At 37.8% G+C, this 18483-nt stretch overlaps 1 protein-coding gene across 1 annotated transcript in view; it reads left to right on the forward strand.

Annotated features, from left to right (window-relative positions):
- Positions 1–16965, forward strand: part of LOC124797821 (solute carrier organic anion transporter family member 74D) — a 164113-nt gene extending 147148 nt beyond the window's left edge. The window contains exons 7-13 of the mRNA XM_047260853.1: positions 4205–4369; positions 6163–6346; positions 6484–6613; positions 6695–6858; positions 7014–7117; positions 12032–12133; positions 16241–16965. Of these exons, the coding sequence (XP_047116809.1) occupies positions 4205–4369; positions 6163–6346; positions 6484–6613; positions 6695–6858; positions 7014–7117; positions 12032–12133; positions 16241–16356 (965 nt within the window). The 3' untranslated portion in view covers positions 16357–16965. The remainder of the gene's footprint in view (positions 1–4204; positions 4370–6162; positions 6347–6483; positions 6614–6694; positions 6859–7013; positions 7118–12031; positions 12134–16240) is intronic.
- Positions 16966–18483: the final 1518 nt, after the last annotated feature.

Genomic DNA, 18483 nt, shown 5'->3' on the forward strand with positions numbered 1-18483 from the left:
ATATGGACGAAATTCTCATACACAGTCAGGAGCCCAGTGCACAATGGTTTATGGTTTTTAATATTAATTCGTACGGGATATGTGATGTGAATGGAAGTGCAACTCAGCAGTATATTAAACTTGAGATTTCTTCGACGTAATTGGAATTATAATGTGTTAATTTCTATTTAAATTTAGTCAATAATTATTTGTTTTTCAGCACATATGTTAATTTATATTTACATTTGATCAGTACGTATTTGTTTGTCAGCATTTTGTTTGTATCCCCACAAGGATATTCGAAGACTCGAGTAGTGTTTAAATATGTAACAGCTGGAGGATAGTAAGTAGACTGAATATACAGGGTGTCCCACATAAAACCGGTACGCTTCATGCCCGAGATTCAAGCAAGAGCGAACTAACTAAAAAACAGCTAATAGAGACGTTAAAAAACATCTTGTCACCAGTTTGTAAGAGATGCTGGAAATGGTGGTCATAGGCATCCAGGCATTGCTGACTTCGTGTGATGAGTTTACCGGCAACAGGAAGTAATTCTGAAGGCACCATGTTGTTAATTTCTCTACTAACGTTCCGTTTAAGATCGTCTATTGTGTGAGGATTGTCAGCATGCCCTTTGCTTTTTAGTGTGCCCCATAAATGAAAATCACACAATGTTAAACCCAGGGATCTTGGGGGCCAGAGGTCTCTACTGACTAGTCCGTCTTTAGGGAACACATCGGTGATGTACTTTGTACTTCGGTTGGAAGTGTGAGCGGGCGCTCCATCTTGTTGGACAATTGCACACAGCTTCTTTGTGTCTGCTAATTGTGCACAGAAAGAGTCAAAGATCTCTAGATATCTGGCACAGTTTAAGCAGCAACTGAAAAATTTGGAACCAATACGCGCATACGGGACAACGCACACCGAACATCTGTCTTCTCTGAGTCGAGAGGTTCTGCTTGCAGAATATGTGGATTGTCCTGCGACCAGTATCTGCAATTCTGTGAGTTTACATAACCATAGAAACGAAAGCAGGCTTCATCTGACGAAGTAAAGCAAGAGGTCCAACTAACTGTTAACAACTGATGTTAAAGTCAGTTGCAACAATGAATTTTTTTTTTCTCGAGCCTCAAATTTCAACTCTTGAACCGCACTCACACTAGTGACACGATGTACGAGATGCACCAATCTGCTGCGTTAACCTCCTTACCGACTTGCGAGGACTTCTAGTAAAGTCCACGCGGATTCTGTCTATAGTCCTCACTGTCGCTCGCCTATTCCTCTGTACATTCTGAACGGAACGTAAAGCTCTCAATTTCTTGTACATATCTTGTACAGTGCTAGTCGTGGGGAGTTCCCTAGCAGGATACTTCACTTGAAACATTTCTTGACACATCTTGATGGAGCCTGTGTACTCTACAATGTCAATTCGCTGTTGTAATGCAAACTGCCCCTTTTCTGTAAGAGCTCAACAATACAAGTTTCTCACAACAACTGACGCACGAACATACAACTGCACTCAATTGTCCGATAAAATGAAGTGTAGGCAACTTTCGAGACAGTGTTACCACTTCAAAAGCAACTTGACTAGAGATGCTTAACCGATACGTGAGGCTTAACGGTTTTATGTATGACACCATGTAGTTACTTAGGTTAGGATGCACAAGGGACTGACAAGACGAAATCTGAAACATGCCCAGAATATAAATAAGTTTGTGGTGCATAACTGAGGTTTAATTTTCTTTCTTTAGCTAATGGTGGATTTATAATAATTCTGTTTTATTTTCTTTTTTTTAAAATATTATGTTAGATTACAAATTTCATTTTGATTAGAACTCGGAAAGAAATTTGTATAACAACGCATTGTGATTATGTTTTACTTTGAGCACTAAACGACCTGCAGCAGCGACTCAAGTGAGCAGCAACAAACAAATCTGTTACAGACATCCAAGTATTCGTTAGACAGTCAGAAATATTATTATATATATTAAATTATTAAGGCGGACCGTGTTGCCAGTATATTTTGCATTCGTCGTGAAAACCCGGTTCACTATGGGGTAGGCTTGGCGTAGGACATCCTTCTGATCCTTTTCCGAGTAAATCTTGCAGAGTGAATCCATTGCATGGTCATTTACTCACAAGTCATTGTCTAATCACACCTACACACATGTCCGGTTACAGTGGACAGTGCGACCTCAAGAGAAGATAGGGAATTGTGGAAATATATTATCGATCAGCTGAATCACATTTTCGCACTTACGTTAATAGAGGACGGTGCTGCGTTCGTAGACGCAAGAAAATGCGTGTGAGCTGTTCTAAAGATAATTTAACTATTTGGAAATCTGTCCTTTAGTTTGCGTCACTGGTACTTTCAATAAGAACGGTGTTTTTCTGCTAGACAACTATCAGCCCAGCCGTCTAACATGGTTAATTCTCGTGTTCACAGTGCTACACCTATAGCTATCCCGAACATTCAGGAGCACCGCAAATCTAGACCGTGCAGCAATGTCCTTGCGTGTGAAACGCAATGAACAACTTCAAGACACATAACAGAACGAGCAAAATGTCTGCTACGGGGTCCATGTAACACGGAAAAACTTCTCCCACATTCCTCCTTATTGAGTTCTTGTCACAAAAGGTCGCACCTGTTATCAAGGCTAGAAGAGGCGATGCCCGCAATTAGAATAAAAGTGAACTTCCTTAATAATTTATGACACGCAAGAAATGAGCAGCGAATATAACATACGCAAAAAAATCGTACTTCTTTTCTAATAACAAGAACAACGCTCAGTTCGAGGCACTGCATGATTTGGCATGAAAAAGTATTCTTTTATGACTAGCTTCGCCCATTTGTCCAGTTTCTGTTTTACATCATCCAACTATTTCATATTGTATGTCCCTGGTATTATTAAATGCTTTTGCGAATATTAGCGCAGTTTTATTGAGCAGACGCTGTGACGGACGGTTGTCATCATCTTGCTCAGCGAAGAAAACTTTATTTCGCTAATAATAATAATAATAATTTTGTTATTTTTCCTTTCACGAAATGCTCCGCAAACTTGCGTTATATTATTGATGTAAAACGCTGTTGTGTCTACAAGAGCAGCTGACACCAAATCGTTTGCAGAACAGCAGCCAATTCTGGACTGTTCGTAGGTGAAAGACCTATGGCATGGAGCCAGTGTTCCATGACAACCCATTTATTCTCGACGGGATTCAAATCTGGGGCCTGTGATGGCCATCTCAGTCTTTGGACCTCCTCTGCATGATCTTGGAAGCGACGTGGGAGCAATGTCGCACCGCTTGAAACTCTGCCGAACCGTCAGGATGTTGGAAGGCCAAAAATGGGTGAAGATGGTCCCTGTGCAGCTCGCGGACCATTCAAAGTTCCCTCCAGAACAACTTTGGGGACCATTCCATGCCAGAAAAATGCGCCCCAGATCATAATAGACCCACCACCACCACCGCCTTGGACCACACCTCCTTGGCAGGCGGGATCCATCGATTTATGTGGTCTGCACTATACTCGGCGCCTCCAATCGGCATAGTACAGTTCAAATCGTGATTCGTCCGACCATATAACGCTACGCCATTATTCTAGTGGCCATCCCTGGTGACTGGCGAAAAATGCGAGTTCTTGTGCCCGATGACGTTAACAATAGTACCTGAGTGCGGCGCTGGCTCCCATACCCCATGGAACCCATGTTCCAACAAATTGTCCCCTGGGAGACCAATGTAGCACGTCCTGCATTGAACTGAGCCGTGATTTGTGTACAGTTGCCCTTCTGCCACTATTGGCGATCCGTCTGAGGTATCACAGGTCATAGTCATCGAGAGTGGTTGGATGGCTGGTAATTCGTCTGTTGTGGACTGTGAAATCCTCACTGAACCATTCTCGATATACCCTGGACAAGGCTGAACGTGTGAAGCCGAATTCCTGCATCATTGCCGAATCGAAATTCCCATCCAGCAGGCACGCAGCAATAAACCTGTTCGGACGGACGTCTGCTCACGTAGACGTTGCATGTTACACAAATCATACGCACAACCACTTCTCAGAAGATCCCCTATATAACTGCAGCTGGCACAGAGGGTGTGTGGTGCGCATACAGCGCATCTGCGCCATCTGTGCTCCACTATTCCATGACATTAATGAACATAGTTGATTATAGCTGTTAACACAAAATTAAATATATCTAATGACAAATGGCTTCATTGTTCACAGATTTTAAGGAATCGCTAAAAAGGATGCTTAAAAACAAACTTCTAATGGTTAACATTTTTGCTTCGGTATTCTACGTCTTGGGAGCCTCTGGATACGTTAACTTCATAGTCAAGTATATGGAAACACAGTTTCAACAATCTGCAGCGAAAGCTAATGGCGTTGCTGGTAAGTAAAACATACGGTTGGAGTACATAAACGATATGTAAGCTTAGTTCTATTATAGCGTATATGTTAGCAAGGTACTTCAATGTGTTAACTGACGTGTGGCTGCCGATGGTCATAGCAGAGCTTCAGGCCTAAAGGCCGTGTGCCAGGCCAGACGCTGAAACATCGATCACTAAGAGCACGGCAGTCAATGCGTTAATTATTTTTTATGAGGACTGGATCCACTGTCTTTATGTAATTACGGCCATAAGCGAAATGACTAGACTCAATTTTAAATACTACTCCGCATGAAATATCTTTAAGCTGGCAACATTCTGCGGCTCACATTTCTTAGAGGCAGAAGGGTCATCATCCCTGCATAGTTCCTTGGGAACTGTAACAAGAAAATATGTTCGAGACTGATTCATGACCGTTGTTTTGTGTAGTCATTTGAGCAGAGAAAAGTTGCCTTTTGGTTACTGCGCAAAACCACAACAAAGATAATATCATTACGAAAGAGCAAGCCATTCAGTTCTATCATTTCAGCAAGATAATGCCAACCTGCACACCGCAAGAGTTCCTGCTGCTTGTCTTCATGCTTGCCAAATTATATCTTGGCCAGCCTCATATCTCCCCAACTGAGAACGCTTGGAACATCAAGGGCAGGGGACTCCAACTAGCTCGGGGTTTTGATAGTCTAACGCGCCAGTTGGGTAGAATTTGGCGCGATATCTGTCAATCAACGCCAAGCTGAATAACTGTTTGCATATAGACCAGAGGTGGACCAACGAATTATTGGTTTGCTCAATTTGTGAAGGCCTCTCTCTTGAATAAATCATCCACTTTTTCTGAAATTGTAGTAATTTGTTTGTCTGTTCATTTACATCACATCTACCGATTTCTGTCCCATTGGAACAATTCTGTCGTGGTTTGTTTCTTTTTCATTTAAAGTTTATTTTTAATGGGCTAACATCAAAACAAAAGCATTAAAAAAACTGAATAGTTATAATTATTTCATGGGCTATTACAAACACAGTGTAGAAAAAATGAGAGTTAATTTTGTGAAGTGGTAATCCACTTTTACACAAGGTACTTCTAGTATACTTCTAGACAATACTAGACACTTGGCTCATCTAATGTTTTATTTTGTCATCATTACCCTTATTTCCCACCACAAAGCACTCACAAGATAACAAATGAACACTACACACAGACCTGCCAACCAGCTACTGCGCTATCGCATCCATTGAGAGTCTTCTTAAAATCACTACTTCCTTATTCAACAAACTCCACAACTGGCCTCACGAGGCTGAGAGCACTTCATTCCAACCCTCCCTATTAAGGAAAATTTTCTGACAGTGCCAGGAACTGAACCAAGGATTCTGTGCGGCAGTCAGGCAGGTGGTGGTGGTGGTGGTGGTGATGATGATGATTGGTTTGTGGGGAGCTCAACCACACAGTCATCAGTGCTCATACGCATTCCCAATCTCTACACAGTCCAATCTAGCCACTTCCATGAATTATGATGGAAAGATGAGAAAAGTTAAAGAGTTTAGCATCCTATCAACATTGTAAGATGAATGTAAGATGTATTTCAAGGCAGGGCATCACAAAGACAAAAAATTTAACAATAAAAATTCATACCAACCCCTATAGTACACCCCAACACCATCCCCACACCCCACAATCCCATAAATACTCTTCTGACATTCTGACTCTAGTTTTCTGTTTTAAACATACTATTGTTTCATTAATCTAATGGCGTCATAAGGTCATGTATTCATTTTTTTTTTTTTTTTTCAATGTTATAATAGGAGTTCTCGGGATAATAGCAATGGCTTCTGGATTTATTGTCTCTGGCTATGTTATTTCTAAATTCCAACCACGAGCTGTCTTGCTCCTTGGGTGGAATGTCATTGTTGGGTTTGGATACATAGCAGCAGAAATTATCATGATGTTTGTACGTTGCCCTGGCAACATACCACACAAGATTGGCAGGTGAGTTATTTCATCACATATGGTGTGTGAGTTATTTCATCATATATTTACAGAATAACTTTATACATACACTCTTCTTGCACTTTATTATATATCAGCATCCAGAACTAAATTCCTATTCACTTTTTGATTTACAGTGAGTGCAGTAATTTTTGTGACTGCACAGGTTTCAAGTATGCACCTCTATGCCATGAAGAGACAAAAGAGGTTTTCTATTCAGCTTGTCAGGCAGGGTGCACATCATTCATTGGCAATGAAACTCACAAGGTAAAAAGATGCATGTAAAATTAGCTATTATCCATGTTTATATCACGACTCTGTACTAAAATGTCATTTACTTTTCATCAGATATACAGCAATTGCCATTGCATTGAGGAAGAGCAGGTTGTGCTTGTATCTGGGCTCTGCAGTGTCGACTGTAGCCACATGCTTGGAATTTTTATTGCATTATTGTTCACAATGCACTTCATTGGAAGCACAGGGAAAGTTGGAAACGTGCTTGTTAACTATAGGTAATACAATCCAAAAGTATGGTAATGTTCAAGAGAATAAATTTTTTAAAAACGAATTTTAGTACCAACTTATTTTCATGATAATTGTATAGTCAACACTTCATTGTGCAGTAATCTAACATATTTTATAGTTGATGACATAAGAAATTTTTCAGGTGTGTTGATGCCAAAGACAAACCACTTGCTTCTGCTCTCACTCTTCTGTTAGTTAGCCTTCTAGCATTTATACCTGGGCCAATTCTTTTTGGAGCAATCATAGGTAAGTTTGACAAAATATAATTTTACAATTTTTATACCCATTACTCTATCTCATTTCACAAATTTTGTCTAAAAAGATGATCTATTTTTTATAATTTTAAACTGCATTGTACAGAAAAATTATCCATCATTAACTAAAACAATTGCCATTTGCTGTTCATTTAATAATTGCACAAAATTACTACTGAGACTGAATTGCAAATAAATGTAGAATATGTTACAGCTCTAGTTCTAAGTAAAGATAGGCTACGGCAACACTGTTTATGAAATACAAAATATGACAGACAAACTCAAACAATGGAAAGCCCTCAGTCCTGGATGGAATGACAACATTATGGAAAGGATAGACTGCTACTCACCACATAGAGGAGATGGTGCATCATAGAGAGGCACAATGAAAAAGACTGCTAAAATATTAAGCTTTTGGACAAAGTCCTTCTTCTGAAATAGTAAAAACACACATATTTCAATATATTGCTGCTCACATCAGACACAGCAGCAATCAGGCTCAAGTTCTAGAGGAACAGCCTTATAATTATGCTATTATCATGCAAATAACAGTGCATAATGTGTTGGCAATATTGAAATAAAGACAAAAGTAAATGTCAAAACTGTGTGACAATATTCCTCAGTACTAATTAATTTGTTAATTACATGTTCCATAATGCATTTCAACATGGACTGACATGGAATAAGTTAACACATAGGCTATTACTTCATATTTAATTATGCCTCCAGAATAGACAATTACAGATGAGTTCGCAAAATTGAAAAAAGTAACACATTAAGAAATTATATAGGTATTTTTCACTCTTAAAGATGCAGTCTTTTATATACAAGTTGTAGCTGGAGATAGAAAGAGCAGCCCAGAAGAAGCTTTCTTTGCTTCTTTTAAAATTTAGTTTTCTTATCTTCAGGTAAGTACACAAAATTTTTGTGACAACATTATTCACCCCTTTACATAATGAAGTCAATTTTAATTAAAATAATGCAGGTCATTTTCTGATAATATTGTAATTAGGAAGATAATTTTTCTTTCTGAATCACATAGGTTTATTTACAACGTATTTCATGAGAGTACATATGTACTGTGATTCTGTAGTTAAAATACCAGACACCTTCAACTATTGTACATATGATGATTATGAGTGAGCATCGTTTATTACTGTAACACTATGTTTTGCGCAATGAATGTTTATTTCTTAAAGATGAGATATTGCAGAATACAACCGCACTGGACATCACTAACTTAAAGTATGCAAAGTATGTCAACATACTGATTTGTTTCTCTTTGAGACTTGCAGTGATACAAAAGTGCAAAAGTTTCTGATATTAGCTGTTTAAGAAACTACAGAACATTGTCATATTGACCCATATGTTTAAATTTTTATCAAAGTGAACACCTGAAATTTTTCAAAATTCTGCCTTACTCACTAACACTTATCCAAGCTTATTAATATTTTGCCCTTTTAATATTCTACTTTCTTTATGAAACTTTCGGCACATTACAACTGTGTGCCGGACCAGGACTTGTAACTGGGACATGTGAAGCTTGGAAAGTGGGATAGAGGTACTGCCAAAAGTGAAGCTGTAAGGGCTGGTCAAGTCGTGCTTCAATAACTGAGTCTGTAGAGCACTCGCCTACAAAAGACAAGGTTCCAGGTTTGAGTCCAGCACACCGTTTTAATGTGCCAGGAAGTTTCAAATCAGTGTTCAGCCTGCTGCAGAGTGAAAATTCATCATGTGTGGTGCTTTATTATAACTATTATTGTTAGTTTATTACAATTTCTGTCATTAATGAAATATTCCATTAGCATAAAACCAGTTATTAATCGTTTTACACACATCATTTACAATTTTCTCTGCTGATAGAGGCATTTCAAAACCATTCATTAATTGGATAAATTATCATGAAGCACTTTTTGGTTGACATTTCTTTTCTACAGTCTCCAAACAGACAAAATTAAAAGCCTGACTTAACTAAATATTATGTAAGTTTTCATGCTAGGCTAATATTTCACTAACAGTTTAGCAGAGAATATATCTCTCATCAATTTCCTATGTTAAGACACTGTATTTTCATGATCAGCGTATTATGATCAAGGGGGTCAGAAAGGAACCAAAAATATTTAAAGTAAAAAAGTACTATCAAACCTTAGATGTAGCAAAGAGCCACGTAGTGAAAGTGTCATTGTTAAAACTGAATGGGTACAGTGGCTAACTACCTTTGAAATTTAGAAATGACAAAGCAGTGAATGTGTAGCAATTGAAGCTCCATGCAAAAAATAGAAAAAAATGGACGCAGGCAAAATTTGTTCCAGGAGACTTTCATCTATAATATTAAATATTTTGCATATATAATATATATGACAGAGGACAACTGTATCAAATAAAACACACAGCTGAAAGTAAAGGCAATGATAAAAGCTTAGTGTCTAGCAGATACCGTACAGAACAAAAATAGATCTTGTGATACGTAATTTGCTATTCCAACAAGTCAGATAGCTTGGGCAATGAAGTACAAAGCACTGCTTCTTGAAATCTTTTCTCTAGTTGGAAATACTTGTTGCCAAAAATTCATGCAGTGTCGGTGACTATATCCAACTGAACACCTGACAAGAAATGCAGATTATCATTTTGTTTTTTTAAAGGCGGCAATCTGTACTACAGTACTGACTTTCACCATATACACTCACTTGTAATTACAGCAAGAATAAACAAAAAATATAACATGACACTTAAGCTGCTATTATCTCACCCAAATAATGGCTATATAAACACATTCTCTGTTTTAATTTCATAAGAAGCTTCAGACATTTCAAATATCTTGAAAGCTTGTGAATACCAATAATAAGTAATCTGGAAGCTGCACTGTCTGATATTTTACTGCTCATCAGCCTGTGCACTTTACCTTGTTGAATTAATAGAACAGATGGAGAGTCGCACATTTAATCACAGGATCATTTAGGAGGGGGAGGAGAATAGTGTTGAACAACTTGTCGACAACAAAGTCATTAAAGATTGAAGCACAAGCTTGGATTATGGTGTAATGGAGAAGGAAAGAGGCAGTGCCCTTTCAAAGGACAAATCCCGGCATTTACATTAAGTGATTTAGGGAAAACACAGAAAACTTAAATCAGGATGTCAGGACACAGGATCGTTTAGTAGTCATGAGAGTGTTACGGATATGATCAACAGAACCTACCAGTAGACACTACAAAAGAGTTGTAGAGTATCATAAAGTGGTTGCTGTTGAAATTCTAAGAGCATGCATTCCAAGAAGAGACAAGCAACATTTTACTCTCTAACAGATACATCTCACAAAATGACCACAGTGAGAAAATCAGAGAAATTAGTGAGGCTTACCAACAATTATTCTTCACACGGACCATTCATGAATGGAACAAGTATTGAAGAGGTAGGGGGTAGGAAGATAGTGGTACCAAAAGTAAGGTGACTTGCAGAGTATTGATACAGATAATTAGGAAAATTCTTCTCAATTAAATAATCACTCCATTCATTATAAAGGTAGCACATTTTATTACTACAACCTCATGCAATCCTTCAGTTGCAAGAGTTTTCATGCATACACCATATTTGACTGAAAACACAGGAAGCAACGATTCTAAGAACCAATAAAACATTGTGTTTTGCCTCACACTGAAGCCTATCAGGCAGCTCTCACCTTGGATATTTATGAAACTCATGTTTGTAATTACATCAGTCATCTTCATACTGTCTACAGCAGAATTTAAAAAAGGATTCAGGTGACAACAACAAAAAATTTGAAAGTGAAAATCTACATGATACACACTGTGTATCACAGTAACACCACATTTCATTCAACATTGGCTCTTTTGGGTATTTTCTGTAAATGTATTCATTTCTGCAACTTTCTTGCACTGTGTCACTCCTAGTACAAAACATTTTGTCATTGTTACCATCCAATTTTTTTTTTTTTTTTTATAAGGTATACAGGGTGAACGTTAATAAAACAGACAAAGTGCAGGGACAAATTCTTGATTGAAAATTGAGGACGAAAGCTCCAATGAAAATGTGTCCAGAAGTGGACAGCATGCATGCAACAACAACAAATCATACTGGAAAGAAGTACAGAGCTGCATTGCATCCACATCACAACAGATGTTCAAAGTGGCAGTAGTCATGCAGGATACACATAATCATACTTTGGCTTACATCATGTTGGTGGGCCACTTGCCCGGAGAGTGTAAGAGGATTCATCTCAATATCATGTAGAACACGGTCCTCTAAAACTAGTGTACGCACAGTCAACCGCTTTCCTGCATGTTCGTCTATCTGAAAGGACCCATGGTCACATTAATGCCCATAAAGGGCTTGAAATGTTGTGTGAAGTAGTTGGTGACTGCAAGGGAACCCGATTTGGTGTAGCCGTGCTCCCTCTCAACCACTTTCATCTGCTTGGCCGTCACACCACCACCTTGTCATGTCTCTGGCATGAATGTCAGACCATTCTACTGCTGATAGTACACTGCATCAATCACACAGCCTACAACACACAAGGAATACCCGGCACATGGTCAGAGGAACTTTCATTCGTCAGCATGCTCTACCATGGCAATAAAGAATTTCCAGACACATGTTCATGGGACCTTTTTTCCTCAATTTCCAGTCAGGAAGCTGCCCCCTGCAGTTTGACAGTTTTGTTAATGTTCACCTTGTATTTGTGCTGTTCCACTCATTTTTGTTTGCTTTTGATTCCTAAGATAATGCATCCTTAAACAAGCTAAACTACATCCAGAGTATATACAGTTGCACAGTGTTCACAACAATGTAGAAGTTAATGAATGAGAATTTCCACTAATAGCTATATATGATCATAGAATAATCTTATAATCACAGAATCACTTGATACCAGTCTATTTGAATTTTACAGATTCTTCCTGCCTTGAATGGGACATAAGCTGTGGGAAAAGAGGAAACTGCTGGCTCTATGATCAAGACAAGTTCAGACATTACATAAATGGAACTGCTGCAGGTATGTACAAAACTTCATTCTCAAACAAAAGTGCTGGCTGGTCGATAGACACACAAACATACACACAAAATTCAAGCTTTTGCAACAAGCGGTTGTTTCATCAGGAAAGAGGGAAGGAGGGGGAAAGAAAAAAGGATGTGGGTTTTAAGGGAGAGGGTAAGGAGTCATTCCATTCCCGGGAGCGGAAAGACTTACCTTAGGGGGAAAAAAGGACAGGTATACACTCGCACACACACACATATCCATCCGCACATACACAGACACAAGCAGACATTTGTAAAGGCAAAGAGTTTGGGCAGAAATGTCAGTCGAGGCGGAAGTACAGAGGCAAAGATGTTGTTGAAAGACAGGTGAGGTATGAGCGGCGGCAAACTGAAATTAGAAATTAGCGGAGATTGAGGCCTGGCGGATAACGAGAAGAGAGGATATACTGGAGGGCAAGTTCCCATCTCCAGAGTTCTGACAGGTTGGTGTTGGTGGGAAGTATCCAGATAACCCGGACGGTGTAACACTGTGCCAAGATGTGCTGGCCGTGCACCAAGACATGTTTAGCCACGGGGTGATCCTCATTACCAACAAACACTGTCTGCCTGTGTCCATTCATGCGAATGGACAGTTTGTTGCTGGTCTTTACAAATGTCTGCTTGTGTCCGTGTATGTGCGGATGGATATGTGTGTGTGTGTGTGCGCGAGTGTATACCTGTCCTTTTTTCCCCCTAAGGTAAGTCTTTCCGCTCCCGGGATTGGAATGACTCCTTACCCTCTCCCTTAAAACCCACGTCCTTTCATCTTTCCCTCTCCTTCCCTCTTTCCCGATGAAGCAACCGTTTGTTGCGAAAGCTTGAATTTTGTGTGTATGTTTGTGTTTGTTTGTGTGTCTATCGACCTGCCAGCACTTTCGTTTGGTAAGTCAGATCATCTTTGTTTTTAGATATATTTTTCCCATGTGGAATGTTTCCCTCTATTATATTCATATCATTAAACTTCATTCTCATATTTATATAATTGCTTTGGTGCAATGTCATGGATTATGTTACTTTCCCTCAAATTAATCTAACAAAGAGCCAAAGAGCCAAAATTAAGTGGATATATTCAGGAAAACAATTTAGTGCACTTCTGCATATAAAAGAACCAGAAGTAAAATAAGAGGCAGGGTCAGAGGCAGGGAAAACTAAACAGCAAGTTATTGGGAGGGGGGGAGGGGACGGGGAGGAGAATAAAAGCAGGAGAAAGGGACTGGGAAAGGGATAGAGGCAGCTGAAGGACAGAATGAAACAGATGTTCATAAGACTTGTACAACTAAAAGATATGCCAAGCAACATATAACTATGGAATTAGTGTCAACAAAAGTTGCAGCAACTCTGATATATCATAATACTTCATCCATAAATGGTCTTGCCTGTAATTGAAGGGGATGTGCCAACATCTTTGATAGATAATTACCAATACACTCCACTTTATGGGAATGATGTCTCCTCAATCCTTCTTGTGAAAGATAACTGCATCTGTCTAATAACTAATATTTTTTTCCCTCTAAAGGATAGGTACAATCATCATATAGATTTTTCCTGTTTTCATAAATAATTCTACAACTTCAAAGCACAATTATACTTCACAGCTGCAGGACCTTTTGAAGCATATAAAATGATTCTTTTGTATGGTATTTTTCTTAACACTACCATAAGTGATAAGGTCAATGGAATGAGGCACTAAGGATTGAAACTGAAACGAAGTCTGTCCTAGCTTTCTGTCTCTTGTCTTTGAATCTGTTCATGAGTACCTTTTAAAAAGCCTCATACATTTCTATTTTATGAATCTACACCTTATACTGTTAAATAAAACATTAATAATACAGTGGTTTAGTGTTCAGTTAATGTTTTCTACATTTCTCTAACAATGTGACTTTGGCTCCTGGAAAGTTTTGTATCTACGTCTATACCCTGCAAACCACTGTGGCATGCATGGAAGAGGGTACATCCCACTGTACTAGTTATCAGGGTTCTTTCTGGTCCATTCACATATGGAGCGTGGGAAGAATGATTGTTTGAATACCTCTTATCATCATGATCCCTAAGTGAGCAATTTGTAGAGGGTTGTAGTAGGTTCCTGGAGTAATCATTTGAAGCTGGTTCTTGAAATTTTGTTGACAGACTTTCTCAGGATAGTTTACATCTATCTTCAAGAGTCTTCCACTCAAGTTCCTTTAGCATCCCTGTGACACTCTCCCATGGATTAAACAAAGCTACTACCACATGTGCTGCCCTTCTCTGCATATGTTCAATACCCCCTGTTAGTCCTATCTGGTACGGGTCGCACACACTTGAGAAATATTCTAGAGCCAGTCAATATGTTAAAATGCTAAGTTTAATTTGGAATGCAATACATGATTTCACCCCTTATACAACTCTATGGCCAAGCTGTTCCTCAGATCAGAAAGAAGGTAAGGACGTATTACTCCCTTAGCAACACACGTAATGAAAACCTTACACTGTTTCAAAAATGCTAAAAGTACCTGACAGCTTAATGTATATGCAAAACACTACAGACAATCTGTTTATCAAGGTGCACTGCTTCAAGGAATGTGTAACTATTTCTCAGCTGCCAAGTGCCAACAGTGCATGAAATTCCAAGAATAGCACAGTTAGTTAAAAATAGTGATAAAACACAATAAACTGAAAAAAATGAAATATTTGGAGTGATATTTTTTTAGAGAATTGTTCAGAGTTTGAGAGAACACAGTATTTCAAAAACGTAACATCAGCATTTTTTCAGTGGGCAGCATGGCAAATACTGCACTTTTTTGTGAAACATACATATAGAAAAGTGTTTGTGCCATGATTATAATTAAGAAAATCAGAAAAACAACAAGCAGAGGAGAAAGCCACCTGCAACATCCAAATTACTGTTGGTGTTTTAATAACATTCTAACTGAAGATTGAAATACTTATTACACCAACTGAAGATGGGTGAAAGCCTAAAATGTGTAGTGGCATAAACAAAAATATATCAAAAAAGTAGCTGGTTGCTGTATTTCTTAAAATTATACAATCCACAGCCTCGGAGGACAACAAACAATGGAATGGATAAATCTTCAGTGACATCCTAGGAATTCCAAGCATACATTACGTGCTCTGTTTTCTCATACTTTTCCTTACCAATTACTTCCAGCCTATATCATCAGAATGTGAAATGCAGAACCTGCTTTCTTACATTTTTCCTCTATTTTATTAACATAATTTATGCAGCTCATATATTTCTAAATTAAAAAGTCACTGACTGAATAACAAGTAATGAGTTATTTGCTCACAAATCCTCTTCTACAATAAAAAAGATCTTTCAAGTGGAAATAGCTTGCTACTTGGTTGGAAAAAATGTTTATGGAATATTTTGGAACTATTGAGACCCAACTACTAAGCATTCAGATTTAACAGGTTTGAGTGAATAACCTTGCAAGATACATTTTTTTAAATTACAATACAGTCGAGACTAAAACCAGAGATTTTATTAACAATGTAAGTAACAGTGCCTTCTCAGTTTGTTATCCATCTGGATACCACTTCACTTTAGTGCATACCCATTGATCTCTGCTTCTGGTACCTGTAAGTCATTTTTAGTTGTTTGGAATTGCAAAATGTGAGTTTCTGTATGTTGTTCACTGTCAAGCAATTTCGAACTGTTCCACTATTCTCCTGATTGTGACTAGTATGGATGCATTTGGGTCTTTATCAGTATACTTGTATCAAAAAGCATCACAGTTTCTGGAATGTTTCCTATGTTCTGCAACAGTTGGTGGTTTCTGTAACTAACAGCAGTGTGAAGTAATTGTGTATTTTGGCCAAGACAATTTCATTACAGGTTTCAATGAAAACAATTATTGCTTTACACAACAGAATATTTTTAAAAAAGTGAATTTCACTTCTGACTTCAGGCCTCATTAGATATTCTAGTTGCAATAACATCTGCCATACAACATAAGCTACAAACACTAATGTGCTTTCAACATCAATACCTTTTGCTGCATTTTTGTTAAAGAGATTTAATGTTAAAAATTTATTGTAATTTATCCTCAAGTAATGAATGCATATGTAAAAATTTCTTTCTTTTCAGTAATAACCATTATGGGTGTCATTCTGGATGCTGTGGTGTGTTACCTTGGTCGTAATATGGAGTTCTATGATCCTGAAGAAATACAGGAGACAAAGAAGCAACAGCTTAAAAGTTAACAAGTCAGTGAGTGACAGTGATAAAGTGATATGCCCAGCACAGAGAGGACATTTGCTTGAACTAAATGATACAGTAAGAATGTGATTTTCACACAACAGTACAAAGAGCTTTGAGGTGGCAGTGTGAAATAAGCTTATTTCATATATTTATTGTCTTATCAAGACAAGTCAGTATTATCATAAGGAGAGAGACTATGGAATAGGATCAGTTTGTGGACTTCTCAAACAACTTTCTTGTACAGTATTGTAAAATGTTGTTTATAAGCACTTAGCATATTTATTTCCTTGTAAAAAATCTTTGTTTACATAAAAATTGTTTTTGTGTTGTGTAAATGATGACAACATGCAAATGCCTATAGTAACATTATGAACTGTATCAGTACAAAAAATCAGTAATAAGGAAAGGATAAAACTAGCAGAGTTTTCCTATCAGATAAAATGCCAAGTACTGACAGCACTCTGGACAGTTCCAGTATTGTAACTGTGTTCCAGATGTGCCTTTTACATTGTTTACTTCACAATATTATGAAACTGTCTCATCTTCAGCTACAGAAGATGTGATTCTTCGAGCTCTGCCATGTGTATGAGAAAACTTAAATAAATATCTCAAAATGAAAATATTCTTGTTAACAATTAGGTATCACAGGCTGATTCAATATACAATTCAGACTTAATAAAGCAGCCATAAATGCTTTAGTCAACAACGGTCACAACAATCACAGAGTTACATGAGACTGTGTTTAAAAAAGTGCAAGTACACGCAAGCAGACATGTGATGTATACAGGTATGAGCAATACATTACAATGAAATAATCAACACTACTTCAACTCTTTAACAGAGTAAAAGGAATGTACAACTTAGATTTCAAAATCTGATGGTGATACACCCATTTTTCAATTATGCTGGAAAACAATTGATTGACATTGATTTTTTATTCTCCCTGTGACAGTTTACATGGTATGGTTTTCATATAGTAGATGCAACCAGTTTTAGTACAGTTGTTATTCAAATATTATCTAAATGATTTTTGTTTTTTATCTAGTTTCACTGAGTGAATATTAAAGTTCTTTTTGAATGAGTGATTAATTAAACACAAATCTGATGAGAGACTGTATTTACAAAGGCGGTCGAGCTAGATATCAGTGAAACGATAATGACAGACAACATAAATTTCAACTGACACTGCAAATAATTCTGATCACCCTTTTCTAGACTACAAATAGCCTTTGTGACTTCACTGTGTTACCACAAAACATGACCTCATACGGTCATCTAAGTTACGTAAATAAGCTTTCATGTTTCAGTGTCATTACGTAAGGGAGCTTATTATTACAGAGACAACAGCAGTGCTCTGCATCTTTGTGAAAATAATGTATGTGATATTTCCTACGAATTTTGAATGTTCCAACCTCTGCTTGTGTGAATCATTTTGTAATCATAAAATATCACTTTCAACATAGGTCTTTGTGTAAAACTACATGCACCGCACTTTCTTGCAATGAAGTGAATCTGTCAATCTGTTCTCCATGAGGCATAAATTAATGCCATCTACAACTCTATTCACTACTTTATTTAATTTACATTTCACATATCTCTGAGCTACACTTGTGTTTCCTGCAAACTGAAAATTTTTTATTCAGCTGCAACAATTTGTGGTAAACCATTGACACAAACTAACAATATTGTGGGAAGTGCTAAACCAAGACATACACATATGACTGAAATAAATATTACAACACAAATTAGGTAGATGACAGTACTCATACGATTAAGATTACAGATTTGTATGTGATCTTTGTCTTTTGGGAATCTGGTATGTTGCACAGACACTAAACACCGTGGCATGAAATTAAAGAGGACCTGGGTACATTCCGAGAGAAACTTCCTTCACATTATTTGTATGCAAATCCTCAAAGCATCAACAGGTGTTGCTGAAGGCTCATTGTGAAATAGTAACAACCCTGCCTGAGACACATTTGATGAGAGACATGTTAAGCAAAATGTAAACAATGGAAATAATGCTCCTGACAGATTAACACTGTGTGCCAGACCATGATTCAAACTCAGGACCTTCGCCTTTGTAAACAGGAGATTTATTTCGGAAGGTAGGAGATGAGGTACCGGTG

This window comes from Schistocerca piceifrons, chromosome 1, assembly GCF_021461385.2.
Source record: "Schistocerca piceifrons isolate TAMUIC-IGC-003096 chromosome 1, iqSchPice1.1, whole genome shotgun sequence".
Classification (NCBI taxonomy): Eukaryota; Metazoa; Arthropoda; class Insecta; order Orthoptera; family Acrididae; genus Schistocerca; species Schistocerca piceifrons.